Here is a 26,176-nt window from a genome sequence, read left to right as displayed (position 1 = left end):
GTCGTAGTGGTGCCTGGCGTCAGTGTCGCTAGACGTCAGCCCTGGAGACGCGCCGGCCGCGCCTTCTGCTTATCGATAAGCAACTTTTCTTACTTTCCTCCACCAGCGCGAATCCTGAAGCAGTACTTTCGGCTCGAAGCAACTCAGCGCAACGCCATGGCGCAAAGAACGACTGTCCGGACGACCTACGAAGTCGAGCGCACGTTGCAGCCCATCTACTCTGGTGGAAGCATAGCGCTTAGTGAAGACGGGCGCATCTTGGCCGCATGCCTGGAGGAAGAGGTAGTGCTCACAGATCTTTCCACTGGGAAGGAGCTGGCGAGAGCAGAGGGCGATGGCGAGGCCATCACGTCTTTGGCTCGTGAGTATAACTTTGTGATTTTGGCATGCAGTGGCTAATTGCAACAGTAACCCCCTCCGCATCCCACCTTATTGTGTGTTCGCGGTCGCTGTCGATGCAGATATATGCCCTGCAGCCCTCGGAAACGAACGATGAAGGGATAGAACTCGAGCTTCTTCGATCGCTGAAACCGCATACGGGTCCCGTGGTAACACTCGCTGTTGACAGCACAGGCACGCTTGTGGCAACCGGTGGTGCAGATGGCGTTGTCAAGATTTGGGACATTCGCGCAGGATACACCACACATACTTTCCACGGCCATGGCGGCGTTGTTTCGGCGCTACATCTCTTCCAGGTCGAGGTGGCAGCGAAAGCCGACACTGCAGATAGCGGCAAGAAGAGGAAGAGGAGCAAGTCGCAACAGAGAGCTGAAGAGGCACAAGGAGAAAGCACGCTGGAATACCGATTAGCTTCTGGTGCTGAAGATGGCAAGATTCGTGTTTGGGACCTGCACAAGAAGAAAAGCATCGCAGTGCTGGATTCGCACGTCTCCGTTGTGCGCAGGCTGCAGTACTCGCCAGAGGAGAAGGTGCTGGTGTCAGGAAGCAGAGACAAGACACTGATACTCTGGACGTCAGAAAAATGGAAGCAACAGCGAACAATCGCAGCGTTGGAAGGTATTGAGAGTGCAGGCTTCCTTGCAAACGGGCAGATTGTGTACTCCGGTGGAGAGCATGGCAATGTTCGACTTTGGTCGACAGCGACCGGCCAGGAGCTGACTCGGGAGCAAGAGCCTGGGAACGAGACCGACGAGATTGTCAACATCCTCTACTACCCCTCCCTCCCTTACCTGATCTCAGTCCATGCTGAACAGGTCCTCAACTTCCATTCGCTGAAATCCGTCGAGCCGCCCTTCGTCGAGGAGACTATCGAGCCACTGTCCGTCTTTCGACGCGTATCTGGCACACACGACGAGGTTATCGACATCGCCTATGTTGGACGAGACAGATCGCTTTTAGCCTTGAACACCAACTCAGAAGACATCCGGATAGTCACATTGAAGGAAGACGTTGCGGAAGGGACATACTTTGGTGCGGATGTTGGAGTACTAGAGGGACACGAAGACATTGTCATCTGTCTGGACGTGGATTGGTCAGGCCATTGGCTTGTCACGGGTGCCAAAGACAATACCGCACGGTTATGGCGGTTGGATCCCGGGAACAACTCGTTCGAGTGCGCAGCTATACTCACTGGCCACGCGGAATCTCTTGGAGCCATTGCTCTTCCTCACACGGTGCCCCAGGAGTCTTCGGCCGCATTCACAGATCCCCTGTCACATCCGCCAGCATACATTGTCACAGGTTCGCAAGATCGAACAGTAAAGCGATGGGATATCACTAAAGATACAAAGAAGCTGCGCGCAAAGTACACGCGGAAGGCTCACGACAAAGACATCAATGCCATTGATATTGACACTTCAGGCACCCTCTTCGCGTCAGCATCGCAGGACAGAACAGTCAAGATCTACTCCGCAGCAGAAGGCGAAGCCGTTGGTGTACTCAGAGGACATCGCCGTGGTGTCTGGACCGTCAAGTTCGCACCGAAGACATCACAAGCTCCCAATTCTGGCAGCAAGGGTCTGATAGCCACAGGAAGTGGAGACAAGACAGTCAAGATCTGGAGTCTGTCAGACTACTCATGTTTACTCACCCTCGAAGGCCACTCCAACAGTGTTCTTAAGCTCACATGGCTACCCTACCGACCTGTCGATGCGCGCGACAAGCGCGGTCCACAGGTAGCATCCGCTGCCGGTGACGGTCTCGTCAAAATCTGGGACGCATCATCCGGCGAATCCATGTCCACTCTCGACAACCACGAAGACCGCGTATGGGCCCTCGTCGCCCACCCCGAAACAGGCGCCCTAGTCTCCGGAGGCGGAGACAGCGTCATCACATTCTGGAAAGACACAACAACTGCAACACTAGAAGCCGCTACAACAGCCGAAACGGAGCGTATAGAACTCGACCAAAAACTACAGAACTACACATATTCGGGCAACTACCGCGAAGCCATTACTCTGGCACTACAGATGGACCAGCCAGGCCGCCTCTTCGCTCTTTTCAAATCTGTCGCCGAGACAGAACAGCCAGATGAGGGAAGCATGTCCGGCCTTGCCACTGTCGATGACGTCCTAGCCAACCTTGCAGATGAACAACTCTACAAACTCCTCTTGCGCCTGCGCGACTGGAACACCAATGTCCGGACTGCTCCTGTAGCGCAGAAGATCCTCTGGACAGTCGTCAAATCATATCCTGCGTCGAGACTTTCCACCTTACAGCCCAAGGGTAAGGTTGGAGCGAAGGGCGGTCTGAAGGATGTACTTGATGCGATACGTGCGTACTCGGAGAGGCATTACAAGAGGGTCGAGGAGTTGGTTGATGAAAGCTATCTTCTGGATTTTACGCTCAGGGAGATGGATGAGGTTGGTGATGTCAAGGCTGTTACGAATGGGACGTCGAGGTTGGGCTTGGACCGTGATGTGGTTATGGCCGAGTAAGGTGCGTTTGTATAGATCAATATACCCCGTTCTACATCTTCTGCATTGGTATTCTGCGTGCTCTGTACACCTGGCTCTAATTACAGTGGTCTATATGCGAACTCTCGTGAAACTTCGGCGAAAGCGAAATCAACAAAGCCCGAGTAAGGGACACGATCCCGATTCGACAGTGAAGTGTGACCATGGCATTAGCGTGGCTATGTTGACCGCGGCCATCAAACTTCCATGTTCCACGAAAGTCTTTGGATGATCTCCAAGGGTCAAACCACGGGGTCTTCTCTAGATCTCGAACATCTTCGTGGTGCTGACGTTGATTCTATGCGCAGTCAGCAAAACATCCTTAACGGTGAAGACACAAGTCGGTACTCACCTGCTCCATGCCTTGCCCTTGTACAAGCACTCCAAGAACCTCGCCGGCCAATACACGTGATACAGCACAAAGAATGGCCACGGATCCGCAACCGTAAGCGTGCCATCCTTCCAGTTCGAAAAGTGATACCAGAACGTCGCCACGCCATCGAAGAACTGGCCCCACGATCCCGCACCAAAGATAGCATCCAAAAATGGCAGGATTAAGAAGCTGACCAAGTCGTGGCCAAACCAGTAGTAGCTACTCGTCGGCGTCCGGGGGAAAACAGGCTTCTCCTGCTCGCCGGAGTCCTTGCGGTAGTCGAGCGCTGAGAGATATGCGTCGGCCATTTCGGGCGTCTTTTCGAAGAGCACGACGGCTGTGTGCGCGCGCGGGTTGCACTCGATGGGGTACAGTTTCACATTGTCTTCGTCTTTGACTAGGAAGTCGAAACTCAGGTGTCCGGTGAAAGTGTTGCCGCCGTCTGCCACCACGCGCTCGGTGAATGCGAGCATTTCCTGGTTCAGCTTAGAGTAGGCTGGCAGAGGCTCGTAGTGCATCAGAAGCTCTAGGGAAGGACAGCTGCAAAAGGCTTTTACTTTTCCGCGGATGACCAGGGCGTGCGTGCAGTATTCGTTGCCTTTGATGAATTGCTGGAGCTGGAAGGGATTGGACTTGGAGATGTTGAGGTTGTGGATGTATTTCTTGGTCTGCGAGGGCGAATCGAACGGGACAAGGGTCATCATCGCGTTGCGAGCGTGGTCGTCTACACCGATTGGCTTCATGATGAATTTCTTGTTGCCATCCTCACTGTTGCCAACATTGCAGAGGAGTACGTTCAGGGCCTCCTCGGGAGACGTGACACGGTGCGATTCGGGAATCGGGAGATCGAGGGATTGAATGTAGTTGATGAACTGGTCTTTCTCGTGGAACTTCTCGACCACATCCTCGTAGAACTGAATGGCTTCGAATCGCCGCCCAGCATCCTTCGCCTGCTTCTGCGCAAGTCGCACCACTTGGCCATCCTCGACTGCCGCGATCACTGATGAGCAGCTGATCCAAAGGTCGACCTTCTCATTGCGGATAACCGACAGTATGGAATCGATGTACGGTTCCGTATCGTCGCCGTTCGGTGTGTCCAATTGGTAGTACCTTGCTATTGCGCTGGAGAAGCGGCCTGGAGAGAGGGGAGAGATGTCTGCGCCAATGACACGGTGTTGCGTGTTTTGTGATAGAACTCGCGCAATTGAGAGGCCTTTGGTCATCGAGACCCCCGTCACGAGGATGGTCTTGCGTTGTGTGACAGCCGTGCTTCTCTTTTCTGCTTGCAGGACTTTGTCGCGGCCATTGATCCGCTGCACGATGAGACTGAACAGCACGAGAACCGCCGAGACTGGCAGGCAGAGAACGCTCAGCGCGACAAGCGACGCATTCTTCCACACATGAGAATAGTAGAAAGGCTCGACGCCCTTCTGCTTCTCACCCTCTGCGCCCATTGCTGTTGTTGAGATGTTGTCACAAGCCTTTCTCTCCGCGATATAGCTAGCTCTCCTTAGTCGTAGCAAACAAACCTCATCAAAAGGAACAAAAGCCTCAGACCCCATTAACCCAAGACAAAGTCGCAAAACAGAGACTAAGAATTCCTAGCGGCTAGGACGGCTGCTATCATGCAAGGAATTCACATGCAAGTCGTGTATGCATGCAAGCGCGGACGCGGATGTGTTCTTGTCTCCCTTCTGAATGCGGATTTAGTCTCGACGTCATCGTTATACGTTGATGCATGTGGACTCCTGGTAAGTGTGAGTTTTGCAAGTCTCGTATACTGTAAGGTTCAGCGGGCCGAGGCCCAGGTGTCATTAATCGCAAAAGGGTCTTTTTGTGTGGTAATGAGACATGCATGGTGGAGTACATGTTTGTTTGGGTGGGGTATGAAGTTTGGCAGTAAGAATGGCGACAGGCACGAGCGAAGGATCGCCGAACATCAATTCCAAGTATCGACGATGACATTGAGTTTATTGAGTCGTGTTGCCTCTCAGGAGAGAAATTTGAGAGATTTGGGGGGTCTTGAGGGTTTGCAATTGATCTAGTTGTTATTGCGCAGCTGTTGCTGCTCTTGCCGCAGGAACTATGTCCACATGCTGGAAGCCGCTGAGGGTGTCCTGACAGCTCTTGCCGTCCCATTTATCCACGGGTTCCTGCGTCTTCTGATGACACATCTGTACTACCAGAAGCCGATGTCAAATCTATACCAACATATCGCGCTGTGCGAAGTCATCGCTCATTTCTGCTCTCCGGTACAGCGAGTGATCTCAATGCCATCCTATGACAAGTCAGTGCGTCGTTCAGATGACTGAAATTGGTGTGAAGACTTACGGGTACGCCAGTCGGCTCGTAGCTGTTCACTAGCTTACTCTCGTAGATGAGAGTCGGCTTTCCAGGGCTCTGGTTGAATTTGGCCTCACCGTACCTCTTCTCATACATCTTAACGTTGGTCTCCGCAATACCTTCTGTGTTGCTATTGCCGCTCTGCTTCGCCTTCTTGAGCTTCTCTTCGACGCTGCTCCTGACGTACTCAAGGTATGGTGGGTTTCCAGGCTTAATCACGTTGTCGGCAGCCAGCACTGAGCCTTCGGTAATTAGTCCCAGCTCTTCGCAAAGCTTGAGATCGGTCGTGTAGGCAGGTTTGTAGTGGTCGAGGAACATGAGATCAATGTGCTTCAGCTGCCCAGATTGGTACAGGCGAGCAATTGATTCATCACTGGAGCCAACGACGACCTTGACGATATCGGAAAGACCTGCCAGGTCGACAAGAGACATGATGACCGCGGCAAACGCAGGATCACGCTCCAAGCTGAAGTACCGTTGCCCTCCAGCTTTGCGGATTGCATCACCGAAAAGGACGCATGAGTAGCCAACGTAACCGCCGAGTTCGACCTGAATTTTTTTGTCAACTCAAGAATTTCAGCTCCAACAATCTAGCAATTGACTTACCATTGTCTTAGGCTTGACATCTGCAATCAAATCTGTTACTATACGGCCCTTGTCCTCTCCAACGTTCATGAGGTATTTCTTCGTGCGCCCATATTCGTCAATGGCTGAGAGAACATTTTCAGGCGAGCCCCGAATCTTCTCGATGTTGGGATGGGAGTAAACGAAGTGCAGGAGCTCGATCTCACGACCGTCGTCGAAGAAAGCGCCCTCCTCTTCCTGTGCTGCGTATGCTTTGCTCTGATCGAAACTGCCCATGATTGTTGATTGTACTGATTGTGTGCAATATCAAATTGCGGTAGACCTTGGAGCTCGACGAAGCTCGACGAAGCTCGACGGAGCTCGACGCGTCCAGGGTGCCCAGGGTGCCCCCCTCAGCGGATGCCCCTCAACGCGTAACTTAGTGCGGGGCATCAGATTAACGATGACGGCGGTACTGCATGCGCGAGGTGCATAATGGGTCCACTCGTTGGGTCTGATGCGAGCCAGGCAATCCTCCCGGGAATGAACACCTAGATGAGCAGCATGGTGTCGTCAGGTGTTAGGAAATCATCTTAGCAATGATCCCCTTGCTATGCCCATTCGTTCCCTGGTCCTGCAAGCAACGCGGGATGTCACTGCAAGTGCAATGTACCGTTTTCGTGGCATGTTGCCATGGCGCCATACAGTGCATATCAAGGGTTTGTCTCAGCCCTGTTCTGGCAAGCTTGTCGCGCAAGCATGTGGATACGCGACAACACGACAGTGGTGAGGCCTTGTGTGGGGCATGCGATTGGTGCATTTCGGCATTCTTTTGAGTGTTGACGTTGAGACAGTTGTACCTGTTCTGAACGGTTCTAGGCATGTTGACTATACCCACGTTTAGCGGAGACAGCTCCACAGAACATGACATGATTAATCGCACTGCCCGATATGGTAATATCCCTCAAAGATCTGGGATCATCCAAACTCTATCTATCCGACGCGGGAGCTAAGATCGCAGGATCTCGCAAGACGTTACACTGACTCCTGGCCCTGGTGTTGAGGGGTAGTAGAGAGCAAAGCAACGCTCCTTGTGGCTGAGCGACAAGCAAGGCTTTAGAGGCCTCTAGACTACCAGTTCGTTGGCCTATATTTCCGTCCGCGTGTTGTTGAGCTGTGCCTACCTTTGAATGTGTATAAGACGGGACAGTGGCGTGGCAATGAAGTGATCCTGATGAATGCCCCGCAATATAATCGACTCTATACCCACCGGACGGTACTCCGTGTGCAGCACTAAAACGGTTAGTCCTTGTACTATGCTCCTTTGGCACCTGGGCCGCAAGCAATTACGATTACACTGTTTTGTCTAAGCCATGCAAAAGCCCCTGTTCGCATCGAGGAATTGAGTTTTCCCATGTGCCGGAACCGGAGTCTGCCGTTGGAAGTTCGTTGGCTCTCAAGTCATTTCATCATGTCCAACCAGTAACAGTTTAGTCCTCCATGTATAGTCGTACCAGATCCACACAAACAAGGCCTACACAGGCCCACGGCATAGGTGCGAAGGATCCTGCGTATGGTTGACGTTTCTACGAAGCGTTGCCGGCATGTGTGAGCCAATTGAGTGACACCGTGTACTCAGGCCGCTATGCCTGGTCAGAAACGACGTCGGCCCTGGAACAATTTATATAGAACAGAAGGACCCCATAACTTGGCCCAGCAGACACTCAACGTATCTCTCACACACATTTCTATCTCTTCATCATGTCAGACCTCAAAGCTACCGTCGCCGAGACCAAGAGCGGCTTCCACGTCGAGGGTTACGAGAAGATCGAATATGACTTCACCTTCTTGGACGGCGTCTTCAACCCCGCCAACCCCCAGCTTGCCAATTGCTACGAGCGATGGGGCCGCTGCCTTGCCATCATGGACTTGAACATCTTCAATGTCTACGGCAAGGACATGCAGGCATACTTCGACCACTACAACATGCCGTTGACCATCCACAAGACCATGATCGGTGAGAAGGCTAAGTCAATTGAGACATTTCTCAGCATTGTCGACTCCATGACCGACTTTGGTATCATCCGCAAGGAGCCCGTCCTGGTTGTTGTAAGTTGAACGGCAAGTCTTTGCCTCGATAATATACTAACGTCTGTTCAGGGTGGTGGTCTAGTGACCGATGTTGCTGGGTAAAATTATCTCTAAGGCACTCTGGCCTGAAAGCGTTGTGAAGACAGGACTAACTCGACGTTTCTAGATTCTCGTGTGCTGCATACCGCAGGAACACCAACTTCATCCGTATTCCCACCACTGTCATTGGTCTTATCGACGCCAGTGTCAGTATCAAGGTTGCCGTTAACTACGGCAACTATAAGAACAGGCTGGGTGCTTACCACGCTCCCATTCACACCTTCTTGGACTTTTCGTTTTTGAAGACCCTGCCCGAGGCACAAGTCCGAAACGGCTTTGCCGAGTTGATCAAGATCTCGACGTGTGCTCACAAGCCCACATTCGATCTTCTTGACAAGTACTGCGAGAAGCTGATTACTTCCCGTTTCGGTCGTGAGGGCGATGACCAGGAGGTTCGCCAGGCTGCTGACACCATCAACCGTGCTGGTATCCACGAGATGTTGAAGCTCGAGACACCGAACCTCCACGAGATCGGTCTTGACCGTGTCATCGCCTACGGCCACACATGGAGTCCTCTCCATGAGGTATGTTTTCTGAATCTGCCCACACATAACCATCACTGACTCGAAACAGCTCTCTCCTCCCACACCTCTTCGTCACGGACACGCCATCTCCATCGACATGGCTTATTCCGCGACATTGGCCAACATGCGTGGTCTTCTCTCAGACGAGGAGCACCGCAGGCTGTTGAACCTCTTCTCCCGTGCCGGTCTGTCCATGGACCACGAGCTGTTCGATGAGGACATGCTCGACAAGGCCACACAGGCTATTCTTAAGACCCGTGATGGTCTTCTCCGTGCTGCCGTTCCCAATCCCATCGGTACATGTGTCTTCCTGAACGATGTAACTGCTGAGGAGATGAACAAGGCTCTGCGAAAGCACAAGGAGCTGATGAAGGAGTACCCCCGTAACGGCGAGGGTATTGAGGCCTACGTCGATGCCTCCGACACAGGGTACACACAGAACGATGTTCCCGTCGAGGATGCGTTGCAGAAGGACAAGGTCGCCGAGAAGCTGAGCAATGGCAAGGCTGACGGGCTACCCAACGGCAAGCAGCAGGCCAACAACGGCATCCCTGCTGGTCTTCAGGGTATTGCCAACGGCTACTCCAATGGTTATAAGAACTAGACGGAGTATGTCGAAAAGAAGGAAAGATGAGGAAGACTCAGGAAAAGCACTTTGTCTGGCGGCAATCTGAACAACGACAGTAAGATAGATCGCGTTGCACTCGCAACTTATACCTCTTCGATACCAAACATTTCAGTTCACACAACATCTATTCGACTATGCATGCTCGTGACTTCTTCACTTTGGACGCTTCTCACCACGCCATTCAATCTGCTGGATGGGAGATGTCGACTTGCATTATGGCCTCAGTTCATGAATAAATACCGTTGCCTTATGTCATAATCGTGCGCAACTTCGATGACTGCATTTTGCTTGCTTGTGTGAGACGGCAAGGTAAGAGTTGTTTACACGACTGCAGTCATTCTTGGTCTGTAAAAGATAGCCACCTTGGCGCACGTGGTACGAATGATACCTCACCATGGCATTTTTATATGCGTCTTGGAGAACTGACATGTCTCTTGCGAAGAGTTGAAGGTTACGAATCACTTTGTGCGCGCACTGCACTTTCAATGATGCACAAGCACGCTCAGTAAGAAGGTATGTGCTCCCTAAAATCGACACCGACATCCCATCGCCATCACTAAAGACGACCCAACGAGAAACCAGTTTCCTAACAGGAGAGTTGTTCGCGGGGCCCACGCCACCGTAGTGACTGGCAACCAAAAGCAGTGGGTGATGCTAGTGGTCGTGGCTGGGCCCCTGTGCTTTTTTGATAAGGAAACAGAAATGGGTGTGGGCGTTGCGAAGATTTTATAGCAGCGGGCGGAGCAAGCAAATCGCCGATGCACTAACCATATTTGGCTGGGAGGTTCGCAACCCTTCTGCAACAGGAATTTGATCAATCGACATCTTGATTGTCTGTGTAATTCCATAAGATGGCCACTTCATGTCTTCTTGATAGGATACTCTGCTATGGCAATGATACAAAGGAGTCCCAAAGGATGTGGGATAGTTTTTCTCTTCCAAACAATTGTCTAACGTTGGTTAGCCGCATTCAGATCTCAAGGATTTAATCTCGAATTCAACAGCCTGCATCGCGAATGCACGCGACCGCTATCCCAGAAACCAGGAATCTGACGTAGCTCAACCGCCGTTAGCGTGATCTGCAGCAAGCGACGTCAGTGACATCTACCATAAACACACATTTTGCCCAGGCTTTCGTTCGCATTCTCGTATCACTAAAACCATGGTTTCGAAAACGCCTACACAGGCGACTACCTCAACCGACGCCGAAGACCTCAGCACACCTCTAAAGAGCGTGCTCAACTTCCGAGATGTTGGCGAGTCTGTCAGTAGAGCCTCAGGAAGAAAGTTAGTAAACCTGCGCTCAAGAGGTTGCAGAGCTGACGCATCACAGGCATTTGAAGACGAGGCTACTGTACCGAGGGGCGCGACCAGGTCAGTGTCACGCCTTCCTCTAGGTGCATGCAGCTACTGATTCGAGCAGACGAGGCAACAGTACGCGACAGAGAAAGGCTTGTAAACGAATATGGGGTCAGGAGCATCATTGATCTTCGAACAAAGTACGCAGGACAGATTCGTCGAGCGTTGCGCAGACTAACAGAGGCAGGACTGAACACATCGAACAAGCTCAGAAGCGGGACGCCAAAATCAAGGCATCTGCTGCAGTTCCTCAGTCCAACGATGATGTTGCTGGGCCGCTGAAGATGCCGGAGGTCGTCTATCACGAGATCAACTTCAACGGCTCAGCGTTCTCGCGTATGCTCATCTCCAAGCTCACATGGATGGAGTTCTTCCGGCTGGTCGGACTCATGATCTTTGGATACCGTCTCGATGCAATCAAGATCCTTTCACCGCATATGGAGGAGATGGGCCTCGTTGGTCTGGCGAAGAACTCAATAGACGTCTGCACCAAGGAGGTGAGGCAGGTCTTCGATGTATTCGCAGACGATAGGAACTGGCCAGTGATGGTCCACTGCACACAAGGCAAGGACCGAACGGGCTTGATTGTGATGCTCATCTTGTGGCTGACCCAAGTTGACGACGAGGTTATCGAGGAGGATTACTTGCTTTCGGAGCCCGAGCTTGCGCCAGAGAAGGAGTCTCGAATGAAAGAGATCGGCGCGATTGGCCTGTCTGAGCAATTTGCTGTATGCCCGCCAGGCCTAGTAAAAGAGGTCCATTCGCACATTCAGGAGAAGTACGGCGGCGTTGAGAGGTACCTACTGGAGAAAGTTGGGGTTAGCAGCGAAACGCTAGAGAACGTGAAGAGGAGGATGCTGGCAGCTGATTCGTAGAGAGCCACGCGTCCGCGTTGGTGTAACACCGAGATTCAACCTTCGAACCTGGTCTCAATCGCAGATGTTCAGATTGCGCACTCAAGAAACGCTGGATATCGCAATAGATAAGACTTTGAGCTCAAATTCTACAGCGCTGCTGGTCCTGGGACCCTGATCAACACGTCTCCCCCTTCTCTTGTGCTCGTTATCGCGGGGTGTTGACGTTTCAGGCGTAAAGCTAGGACTCGAAGCTCCCCTGGTTCGCTTAGTGGGCTACACCGTTCAATCTTGGCACATGCAGCTGTCCTTCGAAAACACCACGTCTTCTTTTCGTCCAGCAAAATTCACTGGAGTTGCGCAAGATGAGCGGCAACACCTCTGAGGAGACTTTCGAGTTCATCGAAACGCCTGCGGCGTCTTCGACCGTCTCCGAGTTCGATTGCGGGGTCAAGACCACTTCGGTACGTATCATCTCAATATTTTGGCGCATGTTCGGCGAGCCATTGAGCGCTGAGGGAAAAAGCAATTGAGCTGACATTTGGTGTGAACAGTACCCTACGATTGCCAATGCCCCTCTCCCCGCTGAGGGTTCCGGCCGCGACTCGTTCTCGAACTACTTCCTCATCTCGCTGCTAGTCGGTGTCCCTGCCTACTTCACCTGGAACTTGGGCGGTGGCTTCAAGACATGGGTTTTTCTCGCCCTTCTCTTGGCTCTGCCTATCCTCGGTCCCTTCTGGTGGCTGACCTCTGAGTTTGCGCCCCGCAAGAACGAGAAGGCCAGACTGCCTGGCAAGAACATTGAGCACTACTTGAAGTTCAAGAAGGAGGAGGACCGCGACGCCTACTATGGCAAGAAGAAGATCCCCATCGAGACCTTCCAGGAGAAGTACTTCGATGGCGAGATCGAGCTCAACGGTGACATGCTCGAGGTCCTCGAATGGCGCCACGACTGGTCCAAGCCCCGCTTCACTCTTGGTCTGATCAAGCACTTCCTCTTTGGCATGATTCCCGAGATGATCGTTCACTCCAAGTCTCAGGGTACGTCCTAATCGCTCACAATTAGCCAAAGCTTTCAATCCAGCTAACACCATCTCAGACGAGGAGCAGGTCCGAGACCACTACGACCGCGGCGACGACTTCTACGGCTGGTTCCTTGGCCCACGCATGATCTACACTTCCGGTATAATCTCTGACATCAATAAGGAGGAGTCTCTCGAGCAGCTCCAGGACAACAAGATGGCTATTGTCTGCGAGAAGATCGGCGTCAAGAAGGGCGACAAGATGCTCGACATTGGCTGCGGTTGGGGTACTCTCACCAAGTTTGCTTCCGCCAACTACGGTGCTCACGTTACTGGTGTCACACTTGGTCGCAATCAGACTGCCTGGGGTAACAATGGTCTCAGGCGAGTTGGTATCCAGGAGGACCAGTCCAAGATCCTCTGCATGGACTACCGTGAGATCCCCGTCCCCGCTGGTGGCTACGACAAGATTACCTGTCTCGAGATGGCCGAGCACGTCGGTGTTCGTCACTTGGGTGGCTTCTTCCGTCAGGTTTACGACATGCTTGAGGATGACGGTGTTTTCTTCCTCCAGATCGCTGGTCTCCGTAAGGCATGGCAGTTCGAGGACTTCACTTGGGGTCTGTTCATGAACAAATACGTCTTCCCCGGTGCTGACGCTTCCACTCCGCTGGGTTTTGTTATTGACACCCTTGAGGGTGCTGGTTTCGAAATCAAGATGGTCGACACGATCGGTGTCCACTACTCGGCTACTCTCTGGAGATGGTACCGCAACTGGCTCGGTAACAAGGACAAGGTCAACGCCAAGTACGGTGCCCGCTGGTTCCGCATCTGGGAGTACTTCCTTGCCTACTCTACGATCGCATCCCGCCAGGGTTCCGCCACTTGCTTCCAGATTACCTGCGTCAAGAACCTCAACGCCGTCCACCGTGTCGATGGTATCAACACCCAATTCTCCCTGGCTGGTGCTCTTGAGTCGAGCAAGGCCAAGAACGCTAACCTCCTTCCCAAGAATATTTGAATCGAATAGTTCGTTCGACAATCTGCGTCGGCAGATCACCAAGAGCATCGTCGGCTCGAGTAGGAAATCGGCGAAAAAGATGCACAGGATACATTCGATGATCGTGTAGACAAAAGTATGGTTATGACTTCGTTCGATGTATCGATTTTGGCCCTGGCAATGAGCATGACATGTATGATGATACGGAACATATGACCGTCATGATGTAGCGCTTGTAACAATGAAATCTGCTACCAATCCTGCTGGCTAAAGTTTTGTGCTCTTCTGATAATCACTTGCGAAATCAACGCGTGCTGCTGCCATCAATAGCGTACATGTCAGAGGTTGTGCGTCCAACCTTCCTCTACCAGTGACACTCGAGCTGCGATAGAGTGACTTGGTGTGTACTCGATCACTGTTCCAACGTGTTGTCGACATCTTGCGTCTTGTTTATATTCTTGGTCGTTAAGAAGGAATGCTTTGAATACCTCCCATCCAAGTGTTGGTTTTGAACCTCGTAAGATCGACCCAAGAACTAGGAAAAATTGCACCGCAACACAACCACGCCGTTCGAGGTTTGAAGTGGGGTTAATCGATACCCCGCCCCGCACGCTCGATTTACAGCTCACATATGCCGTCTCAGCGGTAAATTGACAGCCTCGCTACATTGATTCGATACATATCAGTCACACTATTAAATATATAAGCGATACATTTTTCAAAATATCCATCAAAACAACACTGTTCAGAATAACAATCTGACCTTCGGTGGTATGGGTAAGTTTAAATCATCCCACATCGTCCTCGCAGCGTTCTAACAACCCCACTGTCTAGTGGTATGACGTCGCGTTGTGGCTGGCGAACACCTAGTGTTCCGATCCAGATCCGCGCCAGCCCGTGTTCGATTCACGGTACCGCCAATACGTGCGACATCTTTTTTGCTCATGGTCGTCCTCGGCCTGCATCCGGGGCTGTCCAACTATCTTACTATGCTTTGTTTTTGCATGTTGGGTTCAACAGCGCGTGCTCGTCTCCAGAAATCAGTTATTTTAGCGACAGGTTGTCTTATCTCTACACGGCAGTAGTCGGCAGACGTCGAGCAAGTATGGTCACTCAACTTTGGATTCCAACGTCCTTGAAAACTGGCTTGGCTCTGCCATCATAGTACCGAGACACATTTGATACGTTGTGGCGGAAAGGTGCGCTTGAGCATATTCAACGCAACGTCGCCCCTTACATATAGTTGCACAGGAGTTGGCAGTGTCGCAGCTGCTACGCTTGCACGATTGGACGCATTGCTTCGAAGCTTCACTTCCGTGGCGCCACAAGTCTGACTACCTCCAGGCTGCACTACCAGCCCTGCTACCGCAAGGCAATGCTAACGATACCATCCCCAAAAGCATGTTTGTTCGCACAGGGCACCGTTGTTACTCCAGAACGCTGCAGCATGCTATGAGATGTGGGGATCTCCATAGCAACAGAACGATTTACTGGGGTAGTTTTAGGCTTTTGACATGATTGAAGTAGAGTTGGTTGTCTTTGTTGCGCTTCCTGGTGGAAAAGTCGTGGCGCTAGACCTTGGTGTTTCCTAAGAGCCAGAGACTGACGTCGAATCGCCATACATAAGCTGGCTACCGATCGAAGCTAAGCATCACCCCGTCAGTGTCAAGAATGCGTTACTGTGCATGCGATGTGTTCTCTCATTCCCTTCTATGCAACCGTCAACCTACTGTTACGCACCCTCGTCCATAACAACAACCCTCTTCTTCTTTTTCTTCTTCTTGGCCTCCCCTTCCGGCACCTCCTCCGCCCCCTCCATCTCATCCTCCGGCTTGGCCTTCTTCTTCTGCTTCTTCTTCCTCTTTTTGACCGGCTGTGCATCCCCCTCCCCTTCTACCGGCGGCGTCTCCGCCGGCTCATACCCCTCCACAGCAACTCTCCTAACCTTCTTCTTTTTCCTCTTAACCACGCTCTCTTCCTTGTAATCAACTCGCTCACTCGCCCTCTGCATCTCCAGTCGTGAACGTTCGACGGCTTGCAGTGCGCGTGCCATCTCGGCTTCTTCCTGCTCCTTGCGCTCAATCTCCAGCGCTGCGAGGCGGCGATTACTACTTCCGCCCTCGTCATCGAGGGACAGAGAAGCAAGGCCTGCGCTGTCAACCTGTAGCAGAGACTTCTTGTTACGCGTGTTCGTTGATTTGGGCGCAACGATATCCTCGCGCTCCGGGTCCTGGGATGCCGGGCCAAGCGTCTCGTCGCCCATGATTTCCACTCTGCGGACTGGCTTGCGGGGGCTGCGGGCGCGGGGAATATTGTCCGAGGACGCGTGGCGACTGTTTGTAGAAAGATCGAGGTCCATGATCGGTATCGAGTCGATGTCCAGATCGGTACCGTCTTTGTTGCCGTCGCGCACGATCTTGCTGAGCGGCGTGACGGCGCCGCTGCCGCCCTCGGGGTCGATGTAGAAGGGGTCGTCTTTGTAGCGCTCTTTGCGCTCTGCTTTCCGGCGGGCGATGATGTCGGGGTCGAGATACTCTTCTTCCACGGCGTTTTGGTAGGATGCGGGTTCTTTGTGTGGAGCGTCGAGGCGGTCGGCAGCTGCAATTGGAGTGGGTTCGGAGGAGGCGTAGGAGGCGTAGGAGGCGATGGGCTCGCTGTAGGCGGCGTAAACATCGTCTTCGTCTGTCTCGAAGCCCTCTTGCTCGGCTTGAGAGAGGAGAGAGTGTAGGTCCGGGTTGATGGGGGTATCGAGGTCGAGGTCGTCTGGTATCGGAACCTTGCGCTGGGCGCCTGGTGCGACTGGGTTGAGCTCGGCGCCAGAGAACAGCGCGGGTATGGCTTGCGTTAGCAGGAGCGGTGGTTCTGCAAAGTCTCCTTCGGTGTCAGTCGGTGCTCCAGAGGCAGCCTCGGCGGCTAATCGCATCAGTTCGAGATACTCAACGGCACGTTCCTGAACCTCAAGACTAGGATGCGTCGAAAGTGGTTCAAGGAAATGGATGATGCGAGCCATGAGGAGAGACATCAGTGTCTTTCGTTCCGGGGTCCAGGATATCCGCTCGTTGCCGGCTATGCTTGAGAAGACCTTGGGTATCGCCTGGAGATATACAGCGAGCGTTTTCGAGGAGAGCTGCAACGATGCAGGGTGTAACAGCGATGTCATGACGGGTTCGGGTTGTGAGAGGTAGGATGCATATTCGCCGACAAGCCAGCCAGCGTATTCAAGCACACCTTGCCCACCGTTGCCCGAGGCTGGGAACATTCGGTCTCTGCGGTCCACGAGCACCAGTGACTGCGCTGCGTCAACAGCTTCGTGGCGTACGCTTCGGACTCGTACCGCAACATTCTGTAGCTCGTGTCCGATGCCAGCGCCTACATCATCATCAGAGTGCTCTGCATCTTCCTCGTCGTCTGCGGTCGCTACATGCTTGGTGGCGGGTGCGACCCGAACGAGTTGAGTCAGTACGTCGATGTACCACTCGAAGTCGGTGACGTTGCTGTAAGTATCGCGCGAGCACATGTCCAGAACTCTTCGGATGACGTTGACCCTGTAATCGTCAGGCAGTGGCGGCGGCTGATCCGATCTTTGCTCGTGTGATGGAAGAGCGTCTTCAGCGTCCTCGTCGTCGGAGTCCGCGTACGGCACCACGCCCGTGTTTCTGAATCGGTCGTTCTCCGGTTCGTCTGCCGCAGTAGCTATAGGCGCGTTCCGCAGCTGGCGCATGAGGCGTCCCACGATCGCACTGAGGTTGTCAGGGTTGACCATTCCAACGACAAGGTCGAGAGCGCGCATCCGTATCGAGATGTCGGGGTCGTCGATGCATTCCAGTATTACGTCTTGTTGTTGGCCGACGAGGTATGGATGCGAGCCGACGATCTTGTCGAAAGCCAGTAGCGCAACGTATTTTACTGCAGTTGGTGAGAACCGACTCTGGAACGATGGATTGATTGACCGTGAGCTTACAGTTGGAGTCGCCTTCTATGACCATCATGCCTCTCAGCTTGCCGACGCACAGCTTTGCTACCTCTTCGCCCTCTGTGGTGCCTTCGACAGCTTCCAGAATGCCACCCTGTATTATGCCGCTGATGCACTCATACAACAGGGACATGGCCGACGTTTCGCGGATAATCTTGGTGAACGGAGGCAGTAGCTTCTTGATCAGTCGAGGTTCGAGGGGGGTCAACGTCGCGAACTAAAGAAGACGTTAGCAAGACTCGTGAAGCTGACAGGGACCGCCGCATACGAGCTTGATGAGCTTGATGGCCATCCAGTTGTTCCCGCCTTCCACCAAGAGATCGAACAGCCGCGGCGCAAGTGGCAGGAAATCCTGTGGTCTCCTCCAACCCAGCTCGCAGACGACGTTCACGATAGCAGCCGTTACGCTGGCGTCCTCGCTCTCGTCCAGCAGGCGCTCCTTGATCTTCGGCCATGCAGGTCGCAGCGTCTCGGGATACACGAGCGCCAGTCGGTACAGCGTGACGACAGTCTTCTTGCGAATCTGCGCGCTCGAGTGCGTCAAGCGCGGTATGAGATCGGACAGCACCGAATTGGCCATGCTGGGGTTGATAACGTGGGGGATAGCGCCGAGCGGCAGCGAGATGAACGGCGGCGTAGGCAGCATGATGTCCTTCTTCAACTGGTTCTCCGCGAGCACGAGGACCTCTGTGTCTCTGCGGAAGCTCTGCACCGCAGCGAGGTACCCCGTGCGCTTGTGGCGGAACTTGGGGCTGGACATGACTTCGAGCACGTTGAAGGACGCCCAGGACATGTCGTGGCCAAACATCTCGAGGTAGGTCAGCTTCATGAGCGCGGTGGACTTGAGGTCCATGTCGTTGGAGCGGATTTCCTGCCGGCATTCCCTGATGCTGTCGGCGATGTACTCCTTCTCCGAGCCCTTGTGGTTGCGCAGGCCTCGGATGAGGTCGTAGAGCGATTTCTCGAACATGGCCGCGCGCGCCCGCTCAGGGCGAGACCTGCGGTTGAGGGGAGAGGTGCGGGCGTAGGAGCGGCCGGTGAGGGGCAGGTGGGCGGGCGGATGTCGAGAGGGGGGCCAGTGGGCGTGCTCATGGAGACGTCGCGCACATGTGCGAGCCCTTCCTAGCGGCAATCGTCTGTTCGAGGGCGCAACAGCGCTGTGTCGTGCCCGCCGTGGAGCACGAGTCGAAGCGCATCCCGCCGGCGACTCGGCGCCGACCCCAATGAAGCTTGGACGCGGGATCGACCTTCGTCCGCATGCACGAGCAGCCACCCCCCGCCGCTGCAACACGTACACAGTCGCAACAACGGCCGCCGCAACAACGGCCGCCGCAGCAACGGCCACCGCAACAATGGCCACCGCAAACCTCCTCGCCCCGCCGTCCAACATCGCCCCTCCAGCCGCCCTCGCCCTCTCCCAGAAGGCACCGCTCATCCTCTCCAACCCGCCTACCTCTTCCCTGCCGTGGCCGCTCTCCCTCCTCTTCTCGCGCGAAACGCCCGAGTCCTGGGCGATCCACGAGAACCTCTTCCTCTCCGCGCTCCGCACCGGCGACGAGGAGTCCGCCGCCCAGCTCCTCTCGCGCCTCGCGTCCCGGTTCGGCGAGCACAACGAGCGCATCGTCACCCTCCGAGGGATATACAACGAAGCCACCGCCCAGACGCCCGCCAGCCTAGAAAAAGTATTCGAAGGCTACGAGAAGATCCTGCGCGAAGACCCGACCAACATCAGCATCCGAAAGCGACGGGTCGCCGTCCTCAAGAGTCTGGGGCGGACAAGCGACGCAGTCACCGCGCTAACCGTGCTCCTCCAGAACAGCCCCACAGACGTCGAGGCCTGGGCCGAAGCCTCAGAGCTGTACGCGAGCCAAGCCGCGTGGGGCCAGGCGATATACTGCGCCGAGGAAGTGCTGCTGTTTGCGCCGACAAGCTGGAGTGCGCACGCGCACGTCGCCACGCTGCACTCCCTGTCCGCCTCGTCCACCAGCCCGCCGTCGCTGAGCGGGCTGTCGCTGGCATTGAAGCATTTCTGCCGCGCCGTGGAGCTGAACGAGGGATACCTGCGAGCGTTCTACGGAGTCAAGATCGTGGCCTCGAAGCTTCTGCCACTGCTGTCCGACACACAGGTCTCGTCCAGGAAGCGGGGCGAGCAGGACGATGAGGATGTGCCAGTTCCGACGCTCGCGAGCGTACAGAAGCTCGATGAGATTGCGACGAAAAAGCTAGGAGAGTTCATTAGGGATTTTGGGAGTAGAAAGAAGGGACAGTCTGGGTATGACGAGGCTGAGATCGTTGCGGCGAAGGAGCTGTTGAGCCGGTAGAACGTCATCTGCGTGTCGAGCGCTGTTTATGTCGAGTCTGTCCCGGCGCGTGGAGTTCAGGCGTTCATGTAGACCATCCAGACATGTGGTGCACGTCGAAACACCACACACATTCGGGAGGCAGCCCGGGTGCAGATAAGGCTGGTTTGATCGGCGAACACATCTCGATTGTCGCTCACAGTCAGTAGTAATTACACGACACCAGTTCTTCGCTTTACTATCAGTGGTCAAAATCTGGTCTTGCGCCATGAGCTCTTGCCACAGCACAGCGGTTGCCCGTTCCCCAGCCTCGTCACCTCAAGCATCTTACCTACGTTACAGTCGCATGTTACTCACTTGTCTTCAGTCCTGTGCTGATACATGATCGACAAGTACATCGATACAGCACAAGTCAGCCTGTCTGAAAGACGTGCCGCACCACGTCCCCACGACGAGGCTCCAGCAGAACACACACCTTGTTACGAATCACTACCCGGTGGAGCGACTCGACTCCTTGCGTGCCTTCCAGGTGCGCGGGGACAGGACAGGCTGCGAAACTGTCATCGCTCTCTTGGAAATGCGTCCAAGCTATGGAGCGGTATCGTATACTTGGGCCCCAGCTCTCCAGGACGGTAAGATACCACTGTGGAGTGATGGTATGGGCGGGAGGAAACTTTGATCACTTGCCTGCGTCAGCTTCGGGATGAGGCTACTCCTCGAACCATCCGGGCGGACGCTCTACGTAAGCATTTTTCCAGCACTGACAATGCCGGTGCCAATGCTGGTCCCAGACCGCACTTCAGGTATCGACCAAGGGAATCTCAGCGAGAAGAGTGCTCAAGTCCGACTGACGCCGCAGATCTAATCTCTCAGCATCTGCGACCATAATCTGGCCCGGCAGCGACCACTCTTTCCGCACTACAGGCCCTGGCGTAAGTCTACGCTGGCCTCGGGGGAAACATCGCTAAAACCGACGTGCAGCACGCAGTCACCACCACGCAGGATTTTGATTGGATCGAGCTTACGAAGCTGTCACGATCGCTGGATCTGCTCACCGAGCTCGCACCGAACGAGCACTTGAGTTACCAATGGCACAACTGGACATTCGTTTCGAACGCTGCTGGCCTAGCTGCCATCTTCGAAAGGCCTTGGTTCAGCCGGATCTGGGTCGTACAGGAGACGTTGCTTTCGGAGTCAGCGTATCTGGTCCTTGGAGAACGAGTGCTTCCCTGGAAAACGGTACTTGAAGCAGTTCGGAATCATGTTACACATTGTCGTCCGGGTCCAGAAACTCACTCTCGGACTAACTGGGTACATGTTCGTACGAGGAGTGTCGTCCAAGTGACGAGGTCGTTTACCAAAGCTCCAGCGGGGACCAGGAACGAATTGCTCGCCAATCTTTGGATGTCCCGCGACCAGCTTTCCACGTTACCTCGCGACAAGAACTACGGTATTCTTGAACTGATCAGAGAAACGGATGTCGCTCTAGTACCAGATTATGAGGAATCGTTCCTTGACTTCTGCTGCACTTGAGAATATCAAGGTCAGCGAACACCTGCATGCGATTAGAAGGAATCATCCGGGACGCTGGGCCCAAGAACAGTATCCTGGTGTACAGACTGGAGTTCTCACGACTACTGGGCCGAAGACCGATCTCGCGTACTGGCCGAGATATACGCGCCCACATACTCCACTTCCGGACACCACCGCGCTCAAGTCAGTGCCTGCGAGGATCCAGTCTTCAAAAGACCATTGAAGTCGAGGGACAAATCTCGATAAAGTCGGACAATGTTCGAGCGTGCTTCCCTACAGACTGGACCGCGTACATGATCAAAGCGTCGACGTCGACGTCCGATCGCTTGAAAACCTGCGTCAAACCACAGGGTTTCCCACCTTCCTATGGTCCATATGTCACAGGCGGGGACCCGTTCAACGCATTCTGGAGAACTCTTCAGGGCGACTGCGTTCTGCCGCACCGCGAGGGTCAGTACATCTTCTACAATGAGCACAGCTCAGACGGAACAGCATACAAATCGTCTATCCGCCGTACGACAGCTAAACACTTTTTGCCTTTCCCGCTTTGGTGGCTGGCTACGCGTGATCACCTCATGATGGAGTACGTGCGCTCTTCCAAAGGTGGTAGGAGAAGAAGAAGAAGAAGAAGAAGAAGAAAAGACGTACAAAGCCAACGCATCACGATGGCCCGACAACCGCAGAGGTATGTTACCGCGCTCGACAGCCCTAGGGAATACTTCACGGGTCGAGCAATCGGACACACCATGTCTACGGGAAGCACGGACAAAGTCGTCAGAAAGTTTTTTTCCTGCCCTGGCAGAGGAGCGTGGCGAGGTCCTCCTGCAAAACAGAGCGACAGACATCAAGGAGCTGCTGTGCCTACTTGAGTATCTAGATGAAAGGCACAGACAGAATACTCAAGGCTGACAATCCAAAGAAACGCTTCATCAACTAGAGCAGCTGCTGCAATACGCTCACGCCACTTCCTACACGACCGCTGCATGGACTCGACGCTTGGATGAAGACGATCAAGACACAATGTGCCATGCAAGATACCGCCAAGCAATCACCAAATAAGACCAGAACGTCACAGCCGCAAGGCCATATATAGCAAGGCCATATATAGCAAGGCCATGTGTGCAAGCATGTCAAAAAACGAGTAGAGAGAGGAGCCGAAGCATATGGTATTATAATTACAGCGAATTCTATCCTGTCACCTCCCACCCAGACCTAGACTACGAAGAATACGGCTCCAAGGAGCCTTGAGTGAAGTCCCATAAGAACCTTAACAAAGCTCCACAGGAGCCCCAAATATGCATGCAATACCCTCTTCCCCCCCTCAATGCCATGTTGTCAATCGATGAGCAAAGGGGTAGTCGCGTCGATAAATTTCCGTACAAGTCTCGCAAATGAGGAAAAAAAAAAAGAAACGCCATGCAATGCAGTATCCCAACCAAACTCGCTCCCATATCGCAGATCCCCATCAAATCTTCAAATATCTTCAATCTTCAATCCATTAGAACATTGTTTTCTCAAATGTTGAGACCACGCGTCAGGTCTTCCAGGCCTGAACTCGAGTTCTCCTTTCCCTTGCCAAACTTGCTTTTGCGGGCCGCCATCGAGCCCCAGTCTTCTTCGTCATCCTTCTCTTCGACGTTGATCTGCGGGCTCTTCTTCAGTATGCCCTTGATGGCACCCGGCTTATTGGCGCCGCCGCTGGTAGCTTGCAGCGTCATGCTCGTGCCATTCGAGACTGCATCCGAGTGGTTAGTGACTGGTCGGTACCGCGCAGAAAGACCAATGTTTGAACGCTCAGAGGGTGCAATCGACGGTGTGTATCCGGGACCTGGTCCCATACCCATGCCACCTCCAAAGGTCGAGAATGGGCGCTGCTGCGTGGACATAACAGACATGGGCCGGTTCTGAGGAGGTTGCATACCATTCTGCATGCCTGGCACATTCAGAAACGAATTGTTGCCCATCATGTTCTGACCCTGACCCATCATGTTATTGTTGAACATGTTGTTTGGCATAGCCATCGACATCCGGGGATCTTGTTGCTGCTGCTGCTGCTGCTGCTGCTGTTGCATCTGCTGCATCTGCATCTGCTGGAACTGCATGGCCATCATCTGCTGCATCTGCTGGTACTGCTGCTGCATCTGCATAAAGTCCTGCTGCTGCGGCATGTAACCCATCTGCCCCATACCCATACCCATCATCGGCATCTGGCCAGGGGAGCCCATTGCACCTCCCATCATGCCGTTCATGCCATTCATGCCATTCATGCCCTGCATACCGTTCATGCCGTTCATCATTGGCATCTGCGACATGCGCATTGGGTTCTGGGGCTGACCCTGCGTGTTCATCTGGTTTCCGAGCATACCGGTGAATGGACCTTCTGCAGGCTTCTTGCTGGATGCACCACCCAGATACTTCTTCTTAGTCATGTCGCGCATCTGGATTTGGTCGACGAGAGACGGCGCAGCCATGCCAGCGTCTTGGTACATGAGCGGCGGCGGTGCGCCCATAGGACCTTGCCCGTAGCCTCCGCTCATTGCATCGCCAGCGACAGACTGTGGGCCACGAGGGAAGTTGTTGAAGCCCAGCGACTCGCGGTTCGCGTGATGGACTAGACCACCACCAATGAAAGAGTTGTGTGGGTCCATTGGCAGGTTCCTGGCGAAAGCAGGGAGGGTCGATGCACGATTACCACCCATCGCGCCAGCAGAGGCTGGACGGTCAGGGAAGTACGATGGCACTGCGTTGGCGGGTTGGCTGGGCACTCGGTTGCGTGCTGTGCTGGGGAAGCCGTGTTGCGCAAGGATACCAAGAGGAACATCCTCATCCTCCCACTCGTCTGCCTTCATCGAAGTCTCCGAAGGGAAGCCCATGCTGGATGATGCAAAGGCACTGTCAACAATGCTTTCAGGCCTATTGGGGTCCACTGGTGCTATTGTTGAGCGACGCATAGCTTCTCTCGCAAACGACATCTGTTGGTTCTTCCGCCTCAGCACCTCCTCCTCTTCACGTTTCTTGATGGCATCCTCTTCGTCCTCGTAATCGTCCTCAGAATCGCTGTCCTCAGGGGGCGGCGCAGCGGCTCGCTTCTTCTGGTACTCGCGGAACTCTGCCTGTGACATAACACGCGAACCTGATGGATCGACAGGACGAGGAGGATCCTTTGCAACGGGAGGAGCTTGCCTGGGCGCAGGCGATGCCTGAGCTTGAGGCTTGGGCGGCGGAGGTGCGAACATGTTGTCCTCATCGTCATCATCGTATGCAATGGCCGACGGCGGCAGCGGTGCTCTCGGTGTAGCGTTGGTGGAGGCTGACCGCGATGAGAGAGGTGTCTCCAAGGAGTTGGCGGATGACGTCGAGATGGAGGTAGGATGCTGCTCGGGGGAACTGTCCCCACCTCGCATGAAGGGCTCGCGGGCGGCTCGACCATTACGATCTTGGAATGTGGCAGATGATTGCAGGTCGGGGCTGTCGGGCGCCATCGAGACGGGCGCGTACTGTTGGTACTTGTGCGGGGGCGGTACGGGCGGGGAGTCGTTGTCTGAACGCGGAGAGTCCATGAGGTTGTCGGCTGATCCACGGCTGTCCCAACTTCTTAAGGGTGCCTCAACGTTCGTCTGTGGTAGAACTTTGATGGGCTCTGGCTGGAATGTGCGCTTTTCCGCAAGGAGCGAGCGGCCCGTCGGCTCAGGCTGTCTCGACATTTCAGGGGAGGCCTTGCGGTTTAGTCCGCTGAAGATATCGTCGAAAGAAGAATCTTCTCCAAAGGACAGTTCCTGGTCGAGCTTGGGCGGCATTGCAGTGCTGGCGTAGCTGGAGGTTGTCATAGCGCGATCTCGCTTACCAAAGCCGAACGGCATGTTGCTATTATTGGAGGGGGCTCCTGAGCTAGTCTTGGGCAAGGCTGGCGTTGACTTTTTGGAGCTGAAATACGAGCCAGGGGAGCTGCTGTGCTGTGCGATCTGCGGACGCGGGACGTTGGCAAAGAGGTTGTCGTCGGAGCCAGTGTCGGTGGAGGACGGCAGGGTGGAGGTCGATCCATGCTGGCCGTTAATATAGGGACGAGACGTCGAAAATTGCGTCCCACTGCTGGACTTGCTGTCGCTAATGCAGGAGTCAGTTACGCCGGCGCTACCGCATGGGCCAGGCTGCCTTACCGCTTTGAGGATCCTGGAGAATCATCTTCAAATGACTGATTGCGAGCCTTGTTGCCTGCGCTGCCAAAGCCGCTGAAACGGGGGAAGGTGCTCTTCTTCTCTTTTTCCATCGTCTTCCTGCGCTCTGCCGTCTTCTCGACCTCCTGCCGGCTCATCAGGCGGAAGCCGCCCGAGTCGCCGGGAGGGGGTGCAGGCGCCGCGACATCAGGGCTCGCGGGTGCGCCGCCTGCAACGACGTCCTCCAGCACGTTGCTTTGCGACTTCCTGCGCCCCGTGAAGAGTCCTAGCCCCGGCTTGCCCATGGCGCGGTTGTCTGTGTCCCCGTTGCGCGGGAGGCGCTCTCAATGCCCGATGTGGCCTGCGTGCAGCGGTAGGGCTATCTCATGTACGCGGGGAGCTGCGAGGAGTGGAGCACGCGGTGGACAGTGGCCGACTATGTTT

The 26,176-nt window shown here is 54.3% G+C and overlaps 10 protein-coding genes across 10 annotated transcripts; 5 read left to right on the top strand and 5 right to left on the bottom strand.

The window, feature by feature from the left end:
• The first annotated feature begins 137 nt into the window (after positions 1 to 137).
• On the top strand, positions 138 to 2,902 carry BU25DRAFT_361902 (WD40 repeat-like protein). Its single transcript, XM_033703714.1, has 2 exons — positions 138 to 361; positions 409 to 2,902. The coding sequence occupies exons 1-2, from the start codon at positions 157 to 159 to the stop codon at positions 2,895 to 2,897; spliced, it is 2,694 nt and encodes an 897-aa protein (XP_033564951.1). The 5' UTR covers positions 138 to 156; the 3' UTR covers positions 2,898 to 2,902.
• Positions 2,903 to 2,942: 40 nt separating this feature from the next.
• Positions 2,943 to 4,927, bottom strand: BU25DRAFT_408039 (uncharacterized protein). The gene is made up of 2 exons (XM_033705705.1): positions 3,268 to 4,927; positions 2,943 to 3,213 (listed from the first exon to the last, which is right to left on the bottom strand). The coding sequence occupies exons 1-2, from the start codon at positions 4,740 to 4,742 to the stop codon at positions 3,177 to 3,179; spliced, it is 1,512 nt and encodes a 503-aa protein (XP_033564950.1). The 5' UTR covers positions 4,743 to 4,927; the 3' UTR covers positions 2,943 to 3,176.
• Positions 4,928 to 5,363: 436 nt separating this feature from the next.
• On the bottom strand, positions 5,364 to 6,521 carry BU25DRAFT_386892 (catechol O-methyltransferase). Its single transcript, XM_033704414.1, has 3 exons — positions 6,238 to 6,521; positions 5,620 to 6,180; positions 5,364 to 5,566 (listed from the first exon to the last, which is right to left on the bottom strand). The coding sequence occupies exons 1-3, from the start codon at positions 6,490 to 6,492 to the stop codon at positions 5,525 to 5,527; spliced, it is 858 nt and encodes a 285-aa protein (XP_033564949.1). The 5' UTR covers positions 6,493 to 6,521; the 3' UTR covers positions 5,364 to 5,524.
• Positions 6,522 to 7,936: 1,415 nt separating this feature from the next.
• Positions 7,937 to 9,513, top strand: BU25DRAFT_361893 (Dehydroquinate synthase-like protein; the record flags this gene model as incomplete). The annotated part of the gene is made up of 4 exons (XM_033703713.1): positions 7,937 to 8,304; positions 8,356 to 8,384; positions 8,453 to 8,909; positions 8,959 to 9,513. Exons 1-4 carry the CDS (start codon positions 7,957 to 7,959, stop codon positions 9,511 to 9,513), a joined length of 1,389 nt encoding a protein of 462 aa, XP_033564948.1. The 5' UTR covers positions 7,937 to 7,956.
• Positions 9,514 to 9,676: 163 nt separating this feature from the next.
• BU25DRAFT_247158 (uncharacterized protein) lies at positions 9,677 to 10,229 on the bottom strand. Its single transcript, XM_033701594.1, has one exon. It carries the CDS (start codon positions 10,078 to 10,080, stop codon positions 9,790 to 9,792), a length of 291 nt encoding a protein of 96 aa, XP_033564947.1. The 5' UTR covers positions 10,081 to 10,229; the 3' UTR covers positions 9,677 to 9,789.
• A 343-nt stretch (positions 10,230 to 10,572) lies between these two features.
• BU25DRAFT_386886 (uncharacterized protein) lies at positions 10,573 to 11,873 on the top strand. The gene is made up of 4 exons (XM_033704413.1): positions 10,573 to 10,824; positions 10,871 to 10,911; positions 10,958 to 11,036; positions 11,084 to 11,873. The coding sequence occupies exons 1-4, from the start codon at positions 10,700 to 10,702 to the stop codon at positions 11,769 to 11,771; spliced, it is 933 nt and encodes a 310-aa protein (XP_033564946.1). The 5' UTR covers positions 10,573 to 10,699; the 3' UTR covers positions 11,772 to 11,873.
• A 124-nt stretch (positions 11,874 to 11,997) lies between these two features.
• On the top strand, positions 11,998 to 13,975 carry BU25DRAFT_386885 (S-adenosyl-L-methionine-dependent methyltransferase). Its single transcript, XM_033704412.1, has 3 exons — positions 11,998 to 12,214; positions 12,305 to 12,791; positions 12,850 to 13,975. Exons 1-3 carry the CDS (start codon positions 12,116 to 12,118, stop codon positions 13,791 to 13,793), a joined length of 1,530 nt encoding a protein of 509 aa, XP_033564945.1. The 5' UTR covers positions 11,998 to 12,115; the 3' UTR covers positions 13,794 to 13,975.
• Positions 13,976 to 15,477: 1,502 nt separating this feature from the next.
• Positions 15,478 to 18,900, bottom strand: BU25DRAFT_361884 (AP-3 complex subunit delta). Its single transcript, XM_033703712.1, has 3 exons — positions 18,014 to 18,900; positions 17,734 to 17,962; positions 15,478 to 17,678 (listed from the first exon to the last, which is right to left on the bottom strand). Exons 1-3 carry the CDS (start codon positions 18,713 to 18,715, stop codon positions 15,505 to 15,507), a joined length of 3,105 nt encoding a protein of 1,034 aa, XP_033564944.1. The 5' UTR covers positions 18,716 to 18,900; the 3' UTR covers positions 15,478 to 15,504.
• Positions 18,901 to 19,033: 133 nt separating this feature from the next.
• On the top strand, positions 19,034 to 20,387 carry BU25DRAFT_408033 (uncharacterized protein). The gene has a single exon (XM_033705704.1). The coding sequence runs from the start codon at positions 19,098 to 19,100 to the stop codon at positions 20,064 to 20,066; it is 969 nt and encodes a 322-aa protein (XP_033564943.1). The 5' UTR covers positions 19,034 to 19,097; the 3' UTR covers positions 20,067 to 20,387.
• A 2,705-nt stretch (positions 20,388 to 23,092) lies between these two features.
• BU25DRAFT_334199 (uncharacterized protein) lies at positions 23,093 to 26,037 on the bottom strand (the record flags this gene model as incomplete). Its single annotated transcript, XM_033702520.1, has 2 exons — positions 23,093 to 25,682; positions 25,736 to 26,037. The coding sequence occupies 2 exons, from the start codon at positions 26,035 to 26,037 to the stop codon at positions 23,093 to 23,095; spliced, it is 2,892 nt and encodes a 963-aa protein (XP_033564942.1).
• Between the last annotated feature and the right edge of the window lie 139 nt (positions 26,038 to 26,176).

Source organism: Macroventuria anomochaeta, assembly GCF_010093625.1.
Source record: "Macroventuria anomochaeta strain CBS 525.71 unplaced genomic scaffold BU25scaffold_6, whole genome shotgun sequence".
In the NCBI taxonomy this organism is placed as follows: domain Eukaryota; kingdom Fungi; phylum Ascomycota; class Dothideomycetes; order Pleosporales; family Didymellaceae; genus Macroventuria; species Macroventuria anomochaeta.
Note: the sequence above shows the minus strand (reverse complement) of the source record. Positions and strands in the feature narration are given on the sequence as shown.